Source organism: Martes martes, assembly GCF_963455335.1.
Source record: "Martes martes genome assembly, chromosome: 6".
NCBI lineage: Eukaryota > Metazoa > Chordata > Mammalia > Carnivora > Mustelidae > Martes > Martes martes.
The window spans coordinates 147,413,849-147,432,547 of NC_137893.1; the positions used below are offsets into that span (position 1 = coordinate 147,413,849).

Here is an 18,699-nt window from a genome sequence, read left to right on the forward strand (position 1 = left end):
AGCCCCCAACTTTGGGGAGGAACGAACACTCACAAAGACACTCTGGGTTTCATTTGGTTTGTTTCTTCTGCTGTAGCTTTTGGTATCTTTGCACCAAACAGGCCATGTTCTAATTGGAAAATGGAAAATAATTAATAGATTCATAAATTATAATGTTATCTTATGACTAATTTTAATAAAGGGGATATTTGGAAATTGAGTCTTTAACGTTTTCTTCACAAATATTAGTCAACTGTTAGAGCAGGCAGTTCATGAGGCTCTAAACGGATGCCTGGAGGCCAGCGGGGAGACCAGGGGCCCTGGGGTCTCAACTCAGCACATCCCAAGGAGGCGGCCACCGCCGGCTGCGGGAAAGGTCAGAGGCCCGTCCAGGCAGTATGTGTGAGAAGCCGGATCCCACCAGACAAGCCCACGATGGCACCACGACTGGAAACCCCTGGTCAAATAAGAAAAAGGCACAAAATCCTGCTACCAAGAAATCCCCACCTCCAATAGTGAGTATCTCCCTCCCTTAAGAACTGAAAGGTGAAACTCCAACCCAGGAAGGCAGCTGTCCCAAGCCGGCCTGCTCGCACGTCCCGAGTGGCCTCTGCTTTAGGGAACTTTCCTGTTTGTGTCGCGCCCATCCGCTGTGCTGCGTGTCTGTCCTTGAATTCTTCCTCACAAGGAGACCAAGAGCCTCTGGTGACATCTTTGGGATGTGCTGAGTTGAGACCTCACGGCCCCCAGTCTCCCCAGTTCACCAGGCAACATTTGAACCAGATCGCTGAAACAGAATCCATAAAAATAAATAAATAAAACATTCCCAAATTCCCCCTTCAACTTTCTCCTCGTGGCCGGACTGCCCTTTCAGGCCTTTCTTCCGCTAGCCTCCCCCACCCCCCCACCCCCCCAGGCCTCTCCTCCCCTTGCTCTTCTCCTTTACCTCTCTGGCCTCCTGTGGCTGCTCCTCCCCTCAGGACAGGAGGGGAGAAGGGAAGCAGCCGCGGGAGCACTGGGGGCTGAGTGCCCGGAGGGACCGAGCTGGAGCGGAGTGTGGTCCGTGCTGCCACCTCGGGGAAGGACACCGCAGACCTCACGTCCTGAATGCCGGCCAGCCCCAGGGAGGGCCGAGGGGGGGGCCGCTGGGTCTGCAGAGTGGTCAGAGGCAGGGGGCAGTGCCGCCCCCCTGCCCCGCCCACCCAGCCTCCCAGCCCCTGCAGGGAGGAAGGACAAGTAGCTGCCGCGGTTCCTCAAACCCACCTGCCCACTGCACTCAGGGGTAGCACACTCATCTTCCCGCGGGAAGCATGGGTTCAGGGGTTCCATGCTGCTGTCCCTGGAGGATGCGGGGGGCAAGGGGGGCGGTTGCTGGGAAGAGGCACGCACAGCTGAAGCACCACATCTGGGGCGCCTGGTGGCTCAGTGGGTTAAAGCCTCTGCCTTTGGCTCAGGTCATGATCTCAGGGTCCTGGGATCGAGCCCCGCATCGGGCTCTCTGCTCAGCGGGGAGCCTGCTTCCTCCTCTCTCTCTCTCTCTCTGTCTGCCTCTCTGCCTACTTGTGATCTCTGTCTGTCAAATAAATAAATAAAGCACCACATCTGTGTTCAGGGCTGCGGGTGGCACTGACGCTCTGAGCGCCTCTGGAACCAGCAGCCGCGCAGGGAGCTGAAAATGCAGATTCGTGGCCTCCATTCTGAGCTTCTGAATTAGACTCTGTTTTAAGAAGATCCCAAGTGATTTGTAGCTACTCTAAAATTTGATACATATTCCAAATAATCTGAATTTAGCTAATTGTTCTATTCACAAATAAAACAGTCAAGGAATATTAAAGAGGTTTTTTTGTTGTGGTCCCTAAAGTCTAAGGAAAGCCAAATATACACACATGCACACGCACTCTTCTAACTTTTTATAAACTCCAAAGATAAAGGTTTAGCACAGTACACCTCTAAGCTGAACTTTTATCTCCTCTCTCAGAAGTCCGGCTTCGGATTTTGGCGCCAGAGAAAGTATATGAGCAGAGACATTCACTGCCCTAGTCAGCCCCAGCAACAACTCCTCCGCTCCTCAGACAGAACCATCTCTTCATAAATCAGAGCGCATGTTTACGGAGCGCTGCTGTAAATGTTTTAAAGTTTGCATTAATTTAATTTCTGTTTAAATTAGCTTTCCTATTAATTAAAATAGCCGAAATCTCTGATTTAAGTGCCCCGTGAGAAGGGCACAGTTAATCACCCCCAGTACAGAGGGGAGACTGCACGACAGGCTGAATAAGTCTCGCAAAGTCGCCCGGCTCACCCGCGGAGGGGCAGGATCTGACCCAGCCTGTCTGGTGCCAGAGCCCGTGTGTCACTCTGACAGTTCATGGCCCGGGCCTGGTGGTCTCCGCAGCTGTCCTATTCACAGAGTCGCAGGACGCTGCCTACAAGGGCCCCTGACCAACCTCCAAAAGGGCCGCGGCGGGGGGTGGGGGGTGATACGGGCAGAAAGGCTATGAATGAAAGCATATAACGTGCACGTTTTCAAGCGTCCCCTTATCATCCGTAACAAACAGAGGCCTTCAGTACGGTGATGACCTGCGCTCGGACAGCAGGGCTTGCCGCTCTGAACTGCCGGGACGGCAGGTGTCGCAGCTCAGGTGAGGCCGCGCTGTCCCGGAGCCTGCCGCCCCTCCGGACAAATGATCTACCACAGTCCTTGGGGAGACCCTGGCGATGGTCCCCCATGCACAAGGCAAGGATTCTTACTCCCAGAACTTCAGTGTGTTGAAAATGTTAACTTTTGGGGCGCCTGGGTGGCTCAGCTGTTAAGCATCTGCCTTCGGCTCAGGTCATGATCCGGGGGTCCTGCTCCGCGGGGAGCCTGCTTCTCCCTCTCCCACTCCCCCTGCTTGTGTCCCCTCTCGCTGTGTCTCTGTCAAATAAATAAATAAAATCTTTTTTTAAAAAAGTTAACTTTTACAGGGGGGAGAAAAAGCCTCCCATCTAAACATCCCTTGAACTTACCCGGCCTTTGAAGAGCACACACAGACACCAGTCCCGCAGAGCTGTGCGGTGTTCGGTATCACTCAGGAATAGCCCCTCCATGCCAATTTATTTCCAGGTCATTTTTGGTCCCTTTTTAGGGAAATCCTCAGAAATGAAGCGAGGGACGGGGAGGACGAGGCTGCCGGGCAACCGCCACACCCACAGTCACTGTGGAGACCGAGCCCAGGCTGCAGACAAGCTCCTCGTTCCAGAGCAGAATAAAGTTGGTAAAAACAAAATACGCCGCCCGAAAATCTTCCTTTCCCAGACGTCCCCACTCAAGGGTCCGGGGGTGCGCGGAATGAGGCCAGCTTGGCAACGGTGTGGGTTCTGGAATGCCGAACGAGGTTGCAGTGGTGGCCGAAGGCCCTCCCGCACTGCTCGCAGGCGAACGGCCGCTCGCCGGTGTGGCTCCTCTGGTGCTTGGCGAGCAGCGTCCTCCGGCTGAAGCGCTTGCCGCACCGGCCGCACGGGTAGGGCTTCTCCCCCGTGTGCACGCGCAGGTGCTGGAAGAGCCCCGCGTTCTGGCTGAAGGCCTTGCCGCACTCGGGGCAGCGGTAGCGCTTCTCCCCGGTGTGGATCCTCTGATGCTGCGCCAGGTACGAGCTCAGGCGGAAGGCCTTGCCGCACTCCTCGCACTCGTACGGCTTCTCCCCCGTGTGGATCCTCCTGTGTCTGATGAGGCCGTTGCTGGCGCTGAAGGCTTTGCCGCACTCCTTGCACTTGTAGGGTTTCTCTCCGGTGTGGCTCCGCTGATGCTCACTCAGGCCCGACCTCTGGCTGAAGGTCTTCCCGCATTCTTCGCACTCGTAGGGCTTCTCCCCCGTGTGGGTTCTCCAGTGCTGGATGAGGACTGAGCTCTGAGTAAAGCCTTTCCCACACTCACTGCACCTGTGCCGTCTCTCTCCGGCCGCCTGTCCCCTCTGCTTTTCCGCTCTGCTCTCCGGTGCACAAGATGCTCCGTGCTTACAACCTACGGGGGCATCTCTTGGGAGTCTGCGGTTTCCAGAGTGTTCCACTTCCTTCAAGACTTCCTGCTTCGATGCCAGCTCCCGGCGTCCAGGTACAGTTTCACAACCTGGGAGAACGCACGCGCCGAACACCGTCATCTTTCTCCCTTCAGGAAAGAGCTCCACCACAGGACAGGGCCCAGGGAGCCCCGAGACACACACACATTCCCAGAACACAACACCGGAGGTGAGGAGGACAGAAGGGCTACGCGAGGACACCGGGGCCAGAGCGGGGCTGGCAGCACCGCGGGCATGGCTGGGGGGCGAGGCTCCCGAGAGCACATGTGTGAGCAGGTGCCGTTCCCCTTTTCCCGTGTTAACTTCTTACGTGTCCACACGACTCTGTGACTGAGGGACTGTGACTCTACATCCCATGGACGTGCAAGCTGAGGGTGCAGGGAGGCTACCTGACCTGCCCGATGTCGCAGAGCTACTAAGAAGCAGTGTTTAAGGGCCAGCCCAGGCCATCTGACCCCAGAGTCCACAGCCGTAACTACTGCCCTCTGCAGAGCCACCAGAGATCCCGAGGGGACCCAGCCACGTCCTTACCTCGTTCTCCGAATCTGTGGGGACCCAAAGATTCACCCTGGAGCTGTGTCACCACAGACTGAAGCTGGATGGCTACCGAGTCCTGCTCGGCCTTCAAGCGCGGCACGTCCTCTGAGAGCGTCTCAGAGTGGCCATGTTCGCGCGCCAGGGCCTGAAGGCGGGAAGGGATATTTGCGTTCATGAGACGGGGTCCAGGAGCCCCGGCTGACACTCAGTGAAGGACATCGCATGCAACCACAGGAGACACTCTAGGGGAATGGCACAGGGAGAGGCCCAGAGTGCGACCCCACATGCCAACGGTAGCCTGGAGTGCTGATGCTGCTTTAAAGCGCTGCCCTAAGGGCTTGGACGTGCCTTCCTTTAGAAAGGTGGACCCTAATTCCCCTCCTGGAGAGGAAGCAGCGCTTAGTGAATCATTTCTACAGAAGAAAACCTGGGGCAGAAGTGACAGTCCACAACCTCAGAGATCAAGTCCTATAGAGCGCCGGGGCTCCCTCCTCATCCTCCCTCTCTGTCTGTGTCTCTTGAGGAAGCCGGCGGACGTGAGGACACTCAGTGGGCCCTAAGTGCACATGCACATGGCAGAGAACAAAGACTCCGGCCAACAGCCAATGAGCGCCGCGGCCCCCTGCCTGCGTCCTTGGGGGAGGGGAGCCATCCCGGCAGCCGATCCACTGGCCCCCGCTCCCCGGGGCTGAAACGAGCAAGCCCAAAAGAGCCCTGCAACCCTAGCGCTGCACCCCCTCATGGCGTCTGGGTCCTGACTCCCTGCAGGGCCCTGCTGCTCTGTGCCTCAGTTTCCCTCCTCACCTCAGGACAGTGGATTAGATCACCCCACCCCCACAGGACTGGTAAAGAGAGACTTCGTGTTAAAAAAACACTTCACCGCAACCTCACAAGAGAGCCCCTAACTGGCTTCCTAATATGAGACAATGCTTGCGCTTTTTACGCCATGCAGGCTGGGGGCAGACGGTTACACAGCACCCGAGAACTGGCTGCAGCCAGCCTGCCTGTGTCCGCAAACCTCGCCCTGTTGGGTGTCTGGGAAGTGTCTGGGAGCCCGTGGCCCCCTCTCACCTGTTTCTCGGGCTCACTAAGCTTCCTTTCCAGATCTTCGACCACAGCCACCGCCTGCTCCCCGCTCTCCGGCTGCTGCTCCCGCACCCGGGCCTGCAGCCCCTCGGGCAGGATGGTCAGGAACTGCTCCAGCACCAGCAGCTCCACGATCTGCTCCTTGCTGTGCGTCTCGGGCCGCAGCCACTGGTGGCAGAGCTCCTGGAGTCTTCCAAGAGCCTCGCGGGGCCCAGGGGTCTCTTGGTAACAAAAGTGCCTAAAAAGTTGGCGGGAGGCCTCCTGGGTAGAAAAGCTGTTCTCTCGAAGGTAGGTTTCCTGGTCCCAGATCGCGTCTTCCTCCACCTTCACAATCTTCAGTCCCTCCTGCTCCTCTGCTGAAGCCATTCTAGGGTGAATTCAGAAGGTTCACTCCAGCCAGGGGTCAAGAGAAACCTCATTTAAGACTTCCTGATGTGTTCTTCTTTAGAGGACACACCTGATGATGAAACATCATATGTTAATGGAAATTAAAAAGTAGTGGGGAAAAGTGAGGGACAGAACAACGACTCAGGCTCTCGTCCAGGTTACGTGTGTAGCATCTGGAGAAAAGCGCATGGCAGAATCCACTAGCTGCCCCCATCCTTCCGTCTTTCCTGTACAACAACCCCCCCACCCCCCGTGAGTCTATGCTCAAGCACATGACCAGATTTGGCCAGGGTGACACCAGCAAATGTCACACGAGCCAAGGCTTGGGAAGTCCTTGTGTGACTCGGTAGCTGGCTTGCCCTTTGCCCTCCACAACTGCAAGGAGCGTCTGCTTCCTGATGGAGGAGGTGTGTGGGACAGGACCCGTCACCCCAGCGGGGCAGATGGAGTGCCCCCTCCGCTCAGCCCCAGGAACGTGAGTGAGCCTGGATGCGGGCTGCAGAACTGCCCGGCAGACCCACAGGTCCCTGCAGATACACAAGGAAGTCCTGCCCAGGTCAGCTGAACCCCACAGACTCGTGTGTTAAACACTGAAGGAATTAAATTAAATTAAATTGAATTTAAAAACAAAAAAAAGAAAGAAAGAAATGCCGATTGCTGCCGGCCACCAAAGATTTATGGCTGTTTGTTACACCACATTATCATGGCAACGAAAAACTGACGGCACAGGGGCAGCCACTGGGGAGGGACTGGGTAAGTGCAGAAGAGAGAAAAGGCAATTTACCTTCACAGAAAACTCTCTGTACTTTTTCTCATTTTTGTACCATTTGAAATACTTACAGAAAGAAAACAAAGAAATAGCAGTGATTGAAAAGGCATCAGGTAAGGAACCGGACACGCACAACCAGCGGGTCAATCAAACGACGAGCGCTATCAGAGAGGACTCAACCAGGCGTCGAGCCAGCGGAGAGTAGAAAAAGTAATTCCGACCGGGTTCGGAGCAGTGAACGACTGTGGCTTGGGAGCAGGCGCGTGTGGATGATGCCCACGAGAACAAACGGGAACTTCTCAGACAAGGCCAGGGCCTTGTCCCCTGGGAGGGGACTCAACACGACAGGCCAAGCAAACAACAGACCTCGGCTGTTTACGGTCACACCGCGCCGCGCAGGGGTCCCGGGGGCCGAGCCGCAGACGGCCGGGTGCGGGCAGAAGCGAGTGGAAGTCAGGTGAGGAAAGATACGCCGTACGAGAAAACAGCCTCCAACTCCGGGCTGAGCTGCTCAGACTTGCCTCTACCGCAAAGTGAGGGGCAGCAAGGCTTGTATTTCACTGTCCCGCAGTAGATCTGTGCGAGACAGAGAGACAGAGAGCGAGCGAGCGAGCGCGATTGGGAGAGGAAATGGTAGGAGTCCAGGCAGGGCTGTGGCACTAACGTTGCGAGGCTGAATGGTGGCTACACTCGTAGTTCAATTTTGTGGTAGGATTTGCGTTTCATATATGACTTCAGCCTGTGTTAATAAATTATTAACGTCTGAGAGAATTTAGAAGTTTTTCAGTGATGCTCCACTGTGGGAAAATGTCTTCATTCCATTCAGGCAAATGCTGTGTGTCCCACAGATGTCCGGCACAGTGTGGGGCGCCTTGGCCACAGTCGCGAGAAGAAGCAGACCCGGCCCTTGAAATCCTGGCGTTTCCAGGGGGAGAAAAATGTTCGTACAATGTTCATGTAAAATTAGGTTAGAGCTGAGAGCATGGAGAGTTAACCAAGACTGTGGAGCCTGCTCGTTGCCAGTGTCCAAGGCCAACAACCGCACCGTTTCACTCATTACCGCAGAATCTGCGTGTCAGGGTTTCTGAGTCTTCAGTCCAGGAAGCCTGTAAATCTGAGAATCCCTAACTATGAGCTTGCACTGAATTTTGTTATTATTGAAAGTGTGGCTTCCCATGGGGTTAGATTTACAGGCACGAACTGTTGTGTGATTATGGGGCCACAACTTCTGCTCCCGAGAAACCACGGAGCACCACGAGGCAGACTCTTCACGGCCCCACCGCCACGGGTGGGGCGGCCTCTAGCTGCTGTGCTGGGCTGCACATTGCTGGGCTTAGGACTGACCTCCTGGTCTGCGCCACCGTGAGCCCTGTCTTTACCCTAATTCCCAGCATGGTGCCGCCGGTTCTCAGGACCAGTAACTGAATCCTCTTCGTTTCGTCAAGCTGTGGCAAGGCAAGGCAAGGCAAGGGAAGAAGCACGGGCAGACACTCTCTCTGTTCGCCCCACGCCACCCCTGCTCCCAGGATCTGTATGCGTTACCAATGCTCCTAACCAGTCCTCCCCTGTCTGTCTCCACTCCAACCAGGTTCCAACCTGCTACAGATCCCAAACACCTCTCATGACAAAACACCTAAAGGATTTACAAGTTTAGATTTCCCACGAAATTATGGATGAATCTTTCTCAATGTTTTATTTACCTGATCAATTCAATTATGTACAATTTGGCATCCTCTGGTGAACCAAATGGAATGAATTCTTTAAAATCGTCTTTAGAGAAACAGTGCTGCATAGCAATGTTCAAACCATACAGCCTCTCTCAAGTGGGACTGACCAAAGCACCCCTCTCAGGAGACTGCTGTGACTGCAGAAGAACGGAACTGGACTGTGTCCTCACACCACACACAAAAACAGACTCAAAATGGATAAAAGACCTAAATGTGAGATAGGAATCCATCAAAATCCTTGAGGAGAACACAGGCAGCAACCTCTTCGACCTCAGCCACAGCAACTTCGTCCTAGAAACATCACCAAAGCCAAGGGAAGTAAGGGCAAAAATGAACTATTGGGACTTCATCGAGATCAAAAGCTTCTGCACAGCATAGGAAACAGTCAACAAAACCAAAGACAACTGACAGAATGGAAGGAGATATTCGCAAATGACATATCAGATAAAGGGCTGGTATCCAAAATCTATAAAGAACTTATCAAACACAACACCCAAAGAACAAATAATCCAATCAAGAAATGGGCAGAGGACATAAACAGTCATTTCGGCAATGAAGACATCCAGATGGCCAACAGACACATGAAAAAGTGCTCCACATCACTCAGCATCAGGGAAATACAAATCAAAACCACACTGAGATACCACCTCACACCAGTCAGAATGGTTAAAATTAACAAGTCAGGAAATGACAGATGCTGGCGAGGATGCAGAGAAAGGGGAACCCTCCTACACTGTTGGTGGGAATGCAAGCTGGTGCAACCACTCTGGAAAACAGCATGGAGATTCCTCAGAAAGTTGAAAATAGAGCTACCCTATGACCCAGCAATCGCACTACTGGGTATTTACCCTAAAGATACAAACGTAGTGATCCGAAGGGGCACGTGCACCTGAATGTTTATAGCAGCAATGTCCACAGTAGCCAAACTTCGGAAAGAACCTAGATGTCTGTCAACAGATGAATGGATAAAGAAGATGTGATATATATATATACACAATAGAATACTACACAGCCCTCAAAAGAAACGAAATCTTGCCACTTGCAACAACGTGGATGGAAGTAGAGAGTATTATGCTAAGTGAAATAAGTCAATCAGAGAAAGACAATTATCATATGACCTCCTGGTATGAGGAATTTTAGAGGCAGAGTGGGGTGTTTGGGGGGTAGGGAAGAACAAATTGAAACAAGATGGGATCAGGAGGAAGACAAACCATAAGAGATTCTTAATCTCACAAAAGAAACTGAGGGTTGCCGTGGGTAGGGGGTTGGGATAGGATGGCTGGGTGATGGACACTGGGGAGGGTATGTGCTATGGTGAGTGCTGTGAAGTGTGTAAGCCTGATGATTCACAGACCTGTACCCCTGGGGCAAATAATACATTATATGTTAATAAAAATCATTTTTTAAAAAAGAAGACTGTTGTGATAATTACATAATGAAATGCATATTAAAAGCTCAGCACAGTACCTGGCCCACAGCAACTGCTACATAAATTATTAATTACCTGGTATTCCTAGCAAAGCAGTATTAATGAGTTGAATATCCTCTTTTACAGAGGAAATAGGACAAACAAAATAAAACATTGAATACATAGGCCAATATTCAGGAGGTAGTTGAAAATCCTGGAAGAAATATTCAAGAAAGGACAAGACAGAACAAATGACCTGCGGTGACCTTCCAAATGTGTGCTGAAGCCTCCCTCTAGATCCCAAGAGGGACATAACCCTGAAAATCCCAACGGCAGCTCAAAAGCAACAAACTGAAGGTTGGATTCAGATTTCCAGAGTAACATGGCACAGCCGGTTACCCCTGATTACCAATTGGCTCCAAACATTAGGAGATGATACATTAAAAAAATGAAGAAAAGGACATGGCCAGCCATAAATAATGAGATAAAAATGAATTGAACCAGAAACAGACACACAGAGTAGCAAGCACAGTGAAGCTATGGGCTAATGGGTTTGCAAGCAGCCGGCGCCAGCCTAGAATTCAGCTCTGGGGGGATTAAAGATTCGAGGTGACGGTGGCATGTGACAGAGTGCAGGTATCCAGGCTCACATTCTGACGCCAGGGGCATCAAGGGAGTTCCACACTCATGGGGGTGAGGGGTGCGGCAGGGAAAAAATGACTCAGCTGCCGACTCGGCCTATGGTTTTATAGGGAGCTATGGACCAGGGGCCCAGTGACAGGACCAGCCTCATTTGTGGTAACCAACACTGCGAGCTGCTGGCCCCATACCAGGTCTGCCCACCTAATAACCGCTCAGGGCAGCAACATGAAAGCCCTAGGCAAAAGACCCAGAAAGGGTCTTAGATGTAATGCTGAATAAAGTAAGAGAAATCTAAAACGCTTTCCCATTCCAAAGAAATTCCAAAACATGCAAAACTCTAATCTTAAGAAAAACAATCAACAATTCAAATAGAAATTCACTTGACTGGGCGCCTGGGTGGCTCAGTAGGTTTAGCATCGGCCTTCGGCACAGGTCATGATCCTGGAGTCCTGGGATTGAGCCGCACACTGGGCTCCCTACTCAGCAGGGAGTCTGCTTCTCCCTCTGCCTGCAGCTTCCCTTGCTGGGCGCATTCTCTCTCTCTGACAAATAAATAAGTAAATCTTTAAAAAATAAAATAAAATAAAACACATTATGGGGGCGCCTGGGTGGCTCAGTCGTTAAGCATCTGCCTTCGGCTCGGGTCATGATCTCAGGGTTCTGGGATCGAGCCCTGCATCGGGATCTCTGCTCAACGGGGAGCCTGCTTCCCCCTCTCTCTCTGTCTGCCTTTCTGTCTACTTGTGATCTCTCTCTCTGTGTGTCAAATAAATAAAGACTTAAAAAAAAAAAAAAAGCTTTAGAATGAAAAAAAATCACTCATTCCTAGGAAAAGACTGCTTGGTCTGCACCCATGGTGTCAAGTAGCCCAGATGTGGTTTGTTCAATCATTTCAACAATTCACTTCAGAGAAAGTATTTCTGCAAGTCAATCAATCAGTGACACCACAGCTTTTGAAAATCAGCCAATTCAGAGTAACTCATCCCAATAAACACATCTAAGTCCCAACAACGGACAACAGTCTGTTCCATGAAACCACAGACGATGTCAGCCCCCTTGACCCCATTAAGACCAGCAATACTCAACTGAGTGCTTTTCAAAACGCCTAGAGAAGATCAGCAATCTCTTCTGTTCAGAAGGACTTTACCTAGTCAGCAATCGTCTTCAGCTCTGTCTTCAAGTTTCAGATACTGAGTGATAGTGTCATCATTTTTTAACAAGTGGAACACAGGTGTTACTAAGTAATTCCACTCCTGGATACAGATCCTAAAGAAACTGTGAACCTAAAAAAAGTGTTCACTCCACTAAAAGCTAAATACATGTTCAGAGCAGCTTTATTCATAGTAACTCCAAAGTAGAAACAACCCAGATGTCCATCAACGGCCTAATAAATAAATAGCAGGACTGTGGTAGGCAGAATTCAAAGATGGCCCCATGATCTCTGTCCTCCAGTATTTCTCTTTTGACTGTTTGTTTCCATGGCAAAAGGTATAATTAAGATCTGTCAGAGTAGGCAGTCAGTGAGGCTCTAACAGGATGCCTGAAAGCCAGTAAGGAGGAGCTCATGGCCAGCTGTGGGGAAGGTCAGAGGCCCATCCTGGCAGTACTCCAAAACAAAGCCAAAAGAAGCCAAATCAAGCTAGCACAAAACCCTGCTTCCAAGAAATCCCCGCCCCAAGTAATGAATATTCCACCCCCTTACTGACAGCTGTCAGTAAAAAAGACCCAAACCTCAGTGGGCAGCAATGCACTGGCGCTCTCACATCTCGGAGAATGTGTCATTACTGTGCTGTGTATGTCCTTAAATTCTTTATGTCACAAGATAAGACCCTTTGGCAATATCTCTGGGACCAGCTAAGTCAAAGCCACAGGGCCTGGGGTCTCCCAAGTTCACCCAGCAACATAATTAAGATTACTAATTAGTTGACCTTATGACAGCAAGATAGATCTCTGGGTGGGGCTAAACTACTTGCATGATTTCTTTAACAGTAGAGGATTCTTGGGCTGGTGGCAGAAGAGCACATCAGATTCGAAGTATGAGGAGGATCTGAGGCACATCTGCTGGCTTGTCAATGCAAGAGGGAGCCTCGGGTAGAGGAATGCAGGCCACCTCTACACTTGATCTTAGCCAAAAGGCCGAGAAGCGATTGCAGGCCACCTCTAGAAGCTGAGGCACGAGGGGGACCTCAGTTCTACCAAGAACTTCAATCCCACAACCACAAGAAATTGAATTTTGACAACTTATGACTTGAAGACTCTTGTGTTTTTTAAATATGTTGCATAGATTTGGTGCAGTTTCTATTACACACTCAAAGTTTCCCTATTTGATTTCTCCTGATATCCTGGTTCCTGACTGTATTCTAGACAGATACCGTTGCCATTTATTCACTCATTTTACTCAACAGATGTTCCCTGAGCACCTATGACATACCAGGCCACTTTGGGAGGCACTAGGGATACAACTGTGAAAAAGAGAGGACCCCTCTCTGTTTTTCTGGTGCTTACATTCCAACAGAAAAGACAAACTAAAAGTAACATCAACAACAAAAGCGGGTAAGAGGCAGGCAAATGAAATAAGGACTCGGCGACAGAAGTACTGTGAGGAAAACCAACCAGACCCCGAAGTACCAAATAAATGGAGGACCTATGAAGACAGAGTGGTGGGAGGTGAGGTAAACATCTAGGTGGAGCCCTTAAGAGCGAAAAGGAGTGACCCAGGCAACCAGTAGAAGTGGGGACAAGAAGAGCACCCGACTCTGTTCAAAGGCGCTGAGGTAGAAGAGGTGTGGTCAAACAAATGAGAGGAGCCTGGAGTGGATCCAGACAAGTGAGAGAAGGTGGTAAAAACTGAGGCTGGCAAGACAAGCCAGATCACGCAGGGCCCAGGAGCCTGGATTTTAAGTGCAAAAGTCATGGAAGGCTTTTAAGAAGGGAAGTGAAAAGACTGGATTGATGTGTCAAGAAGCCCTGCTCCTGGATGGTGAATGAGCAGGGCTTATTGCACTGGATCTGAAAAGACTTCCACGTGCGTATAACATTACTGTATTCTTCAAGTTACGGTAACTTGGAAAGATACTAACAAAAGCAAAACAGCTTAATCTTTGTAAAAAAGTGCTTTGGTCTTCCCACAGATGTTTCTGGAGCTGTGCGATGAGCTGGGTATGCACAGGAGTTTGTAGCTCACGGAGGGGGCAGGAAAGAATGACAACTTGGTGAAACAGAAGTCATAATCTTGGAGGCGAGTTAGGTATACTCCTGAAGGAAGCAGGAGTGCTCACCCTAAATCCAATATTCAGTTTCTGTGCATTACCTGTCACCCACAAAAGAATTCCCTTCGCAGATGCTCAGGGCCTACTGGGTGTCAGCCAGCAAACACATGATAAAGGTGATACAATTGCGGAATTTGATAACATGTCCTTCTGTTACTTAACCCACAGAGGAAACGCCTAGAAGAACATTTTTCTTATCAGCTTCCGCGTATTAGCAACAAGAGAGATACCGAAAACCGTAAACCACCGTGTGTTGTGAAATAAACCCAAAAGCATAACCAAATTACAAGTTGACAAGTAAGTGGAGGAACCACTTAAAATCACGAGGAAACAGGCAAGTCCAGAAGCGGCAGTGCTGTACCGGGGGACGGGCCGGTCTTCCCTGCGACGAGGCAGTGGACGGGGACGAGACACGGGGCAGGAGGCCGGTTCCAAGCTCTCACACAGCTACCCGCAGCGAATGGTCTGTAACTGGATCCTACTCGGTGCGAACCAGCTGCAGAGACTCAGACGGCGACGGGAACAGGACTAGGTGCGGGCGGCTCTCCGGGCGCTCCCACACGTGGCTGCGCGCGCTAGCGGTACTGCCCGCACGATTCGCGGCCACAAAACGCCAATTTTGGAAGATACACACTCGGAACTATTTAAGAATGACCATTCCTGAGGCTCGTTATTTCCTTTGAAATATTTGCAGAAAAGAACACTTCATAATGCGAACACCGGCTAGACGAAGCGGGTGGGTATGGGGGTGCGGCTGCCCACGGGGCGCAGTCGCAGCCGGGCGCCCCCCACCCGCCCCACACTCCGGCGCCGCCACAGAGCCCCGCCCGCGGGGGTCTCGCCCACTCCTCTCGGCCGCAGAAGGCGTCCGGGGGCCAGGCCAGCGCCAGGGCTCCTCCCGCCTAGTCCAAGGCGCGGACCCTCACTCTTCCCGGGGCCCGAAACTCACCTCCCGTCCAGGGACGCTCCGGAGCCCCGGCGGGGAGCAGCAGCCCGGCAACCCAGCGGCCACGAAGGCCGGAAGTGCGTCAGCAGCCCGAGCCCCGTCGCCCTCCAGGAGCTTTCCAGTCCCCTCTAGGACGCCGGAGGGCGCTGCGTCTCGGTGGCCACCTCGCGCCGGCTCCCGCCGAGGAGGGCCAGTCCTTCGCGCTCCGGCGGCCTCGGAAACGCGGCGGACCCTCCAGTTCCAGTGCTCGCCGTTGGTGTCGGCAGCACAACAGGAGACGGCGGTTGTGAGGCTGAGAATACAGGGTTTCGTTGCGATTGTCCTCTGGAGCCGAGGAGCCGAGGATGAGACGCGGACAGGTGCACAGGCAACTACAGAAGCCGACGTGCGGGGGAAATGAAACAAGCGCTTCTGAGTCGATTGCGGCGCAGTGACCGCTGTGCACGGAGAACACCGGTCCCGGTGCTAAGCCGCACGGGCGGCCGGGCGGCCGAGAACGCGGGGGAGAACCGGCGGACGTCCGTAGGAGCATCCGCGGGGGGCCAGGGAGCTTCGGAGGAGGAGGATGGGGAGGAGCGTGGGGAGGAGCGCGCGGGAGCGTGGGGGGAGGGGCGGGGCAGGGAGGGGAGGAGCACCGGGAGCATCCGAGGAGTCCCACGCGGGGCTCAATCTCACAACCCTGAGATCGTGACCTGAGCTCACATCAAGAGTCAGACGCTTAACAGACGGAACCTCCCCGATGCCCCATCAAACACATTTTATATTTGTTGATATTTGGGTAAACCTCCAGCAAGTTTCTTCCAGGGGTGCCTGGATGGCTCAACTGCTTCAGCCTCAACTCCTGGTTTTGGCTTAGGTCATGATCTCGTGGATCATGGCATCGAGGCCTGCATGGGGCTCCCTGCTCAGTGGGGAGTCTGCTGGAGATTCTCTCCCTCTGCCCCTCCCCCCCACAAGCACTCCTCTCTCAAATAAATAAATAAATATTTAAAAAATAATAAAATAAAAATGGGCATTAGACATGAATGGACATTTCTCCAAAGAAGACATGTCAATGGCCAACATACACCTAAAAAGATGCTCAACATCACTCATCATCAGAGAAATGCAAATCAAAACCACAATGAGATGTCATGTCATACCTGTGAGAATGGCAAAACTCAAAAACATAAGAAACAACAAATGTTGGCGAGATTGTGGAGAAAAGGAACGCTTGTGCTCTGCTGGTGGGAATGTAAACTGGCACAGTCACTGTGGAAAACAATATGGGGGCTCCTTGAAAAATTAAAAACGGAACTACCATATAATCTCATAACTCCACTACTGGGTATTTGTCCAAAGTAAATGAAAACAGTAATTCAAAAAGATATGTGCACCCTTATGTTTATAGCAGCACTACTTACAACAGCAAATATATAAAAGCAGTTCATGTGTCCATTGATAGATGAGTGGTTAAAGAAGAAGTGGTATATATATATAAATATACATATGTGTATATATATAATATAAAACAGAATATTGCTCAATCATAACAAAGAATGAAATCTTGCCATTTGCAATGATATGGATGGATCAAGAGAGTATAACGTTAAGTGAAAAAAGTCAGAGAAACACAAATACCATATTATTTCTTTTTTTTTTAAGATCTTATTTACTTATATGACAGAGAGAGACACAGCAAGAGAGGGAACAGAAGCAGAGGGAGTGGGAGAGGGAGAAGCAGGCTTCCCACAGAGCAGGGAGCCCAATGTGGGGCTCAATCCCAGGACCCCAGAACCCCAGGACCATGACCAGAGCTGAAGACAGACCCCTAACAACTGAGCCACCAGGCGCCCCTGATTTCACACTCATGTGTGGAATTTAAGAAACAAAACAAATGATCAAAGTAAAAACAGAGGGACGCCTGGGTGGCTCAGTTGGTTAAGTGGCTGCCTTCGGCTCAGGTCATGATCCCAGCGTCCTGGGATCGAGTCCCACATCGGGCTCCTTGTTCTGCAGGGAGCCTGCTTCTCCCTCTGCCACTCTGTCCGCCTGTGCTCACTCTCTCTCTCTCTCTCTGACAAATAAATAAATAAAATTTAAAAAAAAGTAAAAACAGAGACCAAAAAACCACACTCTTAAATATAGAGAACAAAGGTGGGTGGGAGGATGGGTGAAGCAGGTGAAGGGGATTAAGGAAACACTTATTGTGATAAGCACTGAATAATGTATAGAATTGTTGAGCCACACATTGTACATCTGAAACTAATATAACACTGTATGGTAATCACACTGGTATTAAACAAACAAGCAAAGAAGTAAAAACCCATGGAGATCTAAAATGCACATGGAACATTCTCAAAGACAGACTTATGGTAAGTCATAAAACAAGCCCCAGCAAATTTCAAGTGGTTAAAATCATACAGAGTACATTCTCCAACCACACTGGGATGAAATTAGAAATCAATAACCAAAGGAAATTTGGGGAATTCACATATTTTTTGGAAATTAGACAACACACTCCTAATAATCAATGAGTCAGAGATGAAACTTCAAGGGAAAGTAGAAAATACTTTGAGATGACTGATAACAAAATGACAATATACCAAAACGTATGGGACGTAGCTAAAGCCATGCTTAGTGGGAAACTGATAGCTGTAAGCACCTGTATCAAAAAAGAAAGATCTCAGATCAATAGCCTATCCTCTCAGCATAAGAAGCTAGATAAAGAACTAAACTCGAAGCAAGTAGAATATATAAGCATGTATGTATGTATATATAGGATAGAGAATATATATAGATATGTATTTATACATGGAATATAGAAGAACGTATGTATCATAAACTCAAAGCAAGGAGAACAGTGAGTACTCCTAAGAGGATTCGCATTTGCCTCTGTCAGGTAAGAGGTGAATAACTTTAAACTGAATGCATGATTCGAGACTTTTGGGCCCATCTTGGTTTTGTGAATTCGGAAGGCATATCTGTGCAAGAGCGGCCTTGTGGTTACAATTCGCAGGCACTGTTTTGCCCTGTTCTGTTCACACCGAGGCAACTTCCTTTCCAGTCTGCTGCAGGTAGACGTGGGAAGGGGTCGGGTTACTTTGGGTCCCCGGCTGCATCTGCCCCATGGGAGCTGCGTTTATCCAAGGAGGATCTCTGATCAGATGCCACAGGCAGGCTTGCCGCTTTGCCTTATACTTCCAGGACCGTCAGACTGGGGGCGGCTGGGGGCCTCCGTAGGTGAAGCCTCCACCTTTGGCTCAGGTCATGTTCTCAGGGTTCTGGGATCGAGCCCCGCATTGCGCTCGCTGCTCAGCGGGAAGCCTGCTCCCCCCCCCCCATCTCTGCCTGCCTCCTCTCTGCCTACTTGTGATTTCTCTCTCTCTCTGTCAAATAAATAAATAAAATCTTTAAAAAAAAAGATGTCAGACTGAAGATCAAATTGTTGTTTGGCAAAAGGTCTCAGGATAAAAATCAGCTTAAGTATTTGCTTGCCTCTCTGAACTTTCACTTCTACTTAGATTTTACGTTGAGATTCCTTACTATCTCAGGATCTGCAACGCTTTTAAGAAGTTACTTCTAAATAACGCATGCTGCATGGGTTGTCTTCACTAAGAAAGTGGGTCTGAATAATTAAGCTCATGTTTCAGAAATGGAAAAATACCCCTTCTTTTATAAACCCACCGAAATCTTTTTTCTTTTTCTTTGTCCTTGCCGTTCCACTGAAACTGCTTGATCTCCACATTCCCAACTCTAGTGATAAATTGTCATCCTAGCCTCTTGGCAACGTTTCCCGTTTTTAAATACTCCTTCTTCCTTGAAACACACTCTTCTTTGGGGCACCACTCTCCTTCTCATAGTTTTCTATCTGGTTGTTTACTCCATCGTTTCCATTCACTCTCTAAATGTGGG

The 18,699-nt window shown here is 50.6% G+C and overlaps 1 protein-coding gene across 2 annotated transcripts; it reads right to left on the bottom strand.

The window, feature by feature from the left end:
* Window positions 1–147: 147 nt before the first annotated feature.
* Window positions 148–14,878, bottom strand: ZSCAN31 (zinc finger and SCAN domain containing 31). 2 transcript variants are annotated; one of them, XM_080805682.1, is made up of 5 exons: window positions 14,809–14,878; window positions 5,643–6,114; window positions 4,566–4,716; window positions 2,971–4,084; window positions 148–299 (listed from the first exon to the last, which is right to left on the bottom strand). In XM_080805682.1, exons 2-4 carry the CDS (start codon window positions 6,021–6,023, stop codon window positions 3,285–3,287), a joined length of 1,332 nt encoding a protein of 443 aa, XP_080661808.1. In that variant the 5' UTR covers window positions 6,024–6,114; window positions 14,809–14,878; the 3' UTR covers window positions 148–299; window positions 2,971–3,284. The 2 variants fall into 2 exon arrangements, with proteins under 2 accessions (XP_080661808.1, XP_080661807.1); XM_080805681.1 differs by lacking the exon at window positions 148–299 and adding an exon at window positions 1,763–2,893 and having other exon boundaries at window positions 2,986–4,084.
* Window positions 14,879–18,699: the final 3,821 nt, after the last annotated feature.

Bases quoted from the DNA above. Each gene is read 5' to 3' on its own strand.
- ZSCAN31 (XM_080805682.1), bottom strand. From the start codon at position 6,023: ATGGCTTCAGCAGAGGAGCAGGAGGGACTGAAGATTGTGAAGGTGGAG. The intron at 4,717-5,642 runs GTGAGAGGGGGC...TCCCGCCTTCAG, and splicing joins TTAGTGAGCCCGAGAAACAG to GCCCTGGCGCGCGAACATGG. The intron at 4,085-4,565 runs GTAAGGACGTGG...GCGTTCTCCCAG, and splicing joins CCACAGATTCGGAGAACGAG to GTTGTGAAACTGTACCTGGA.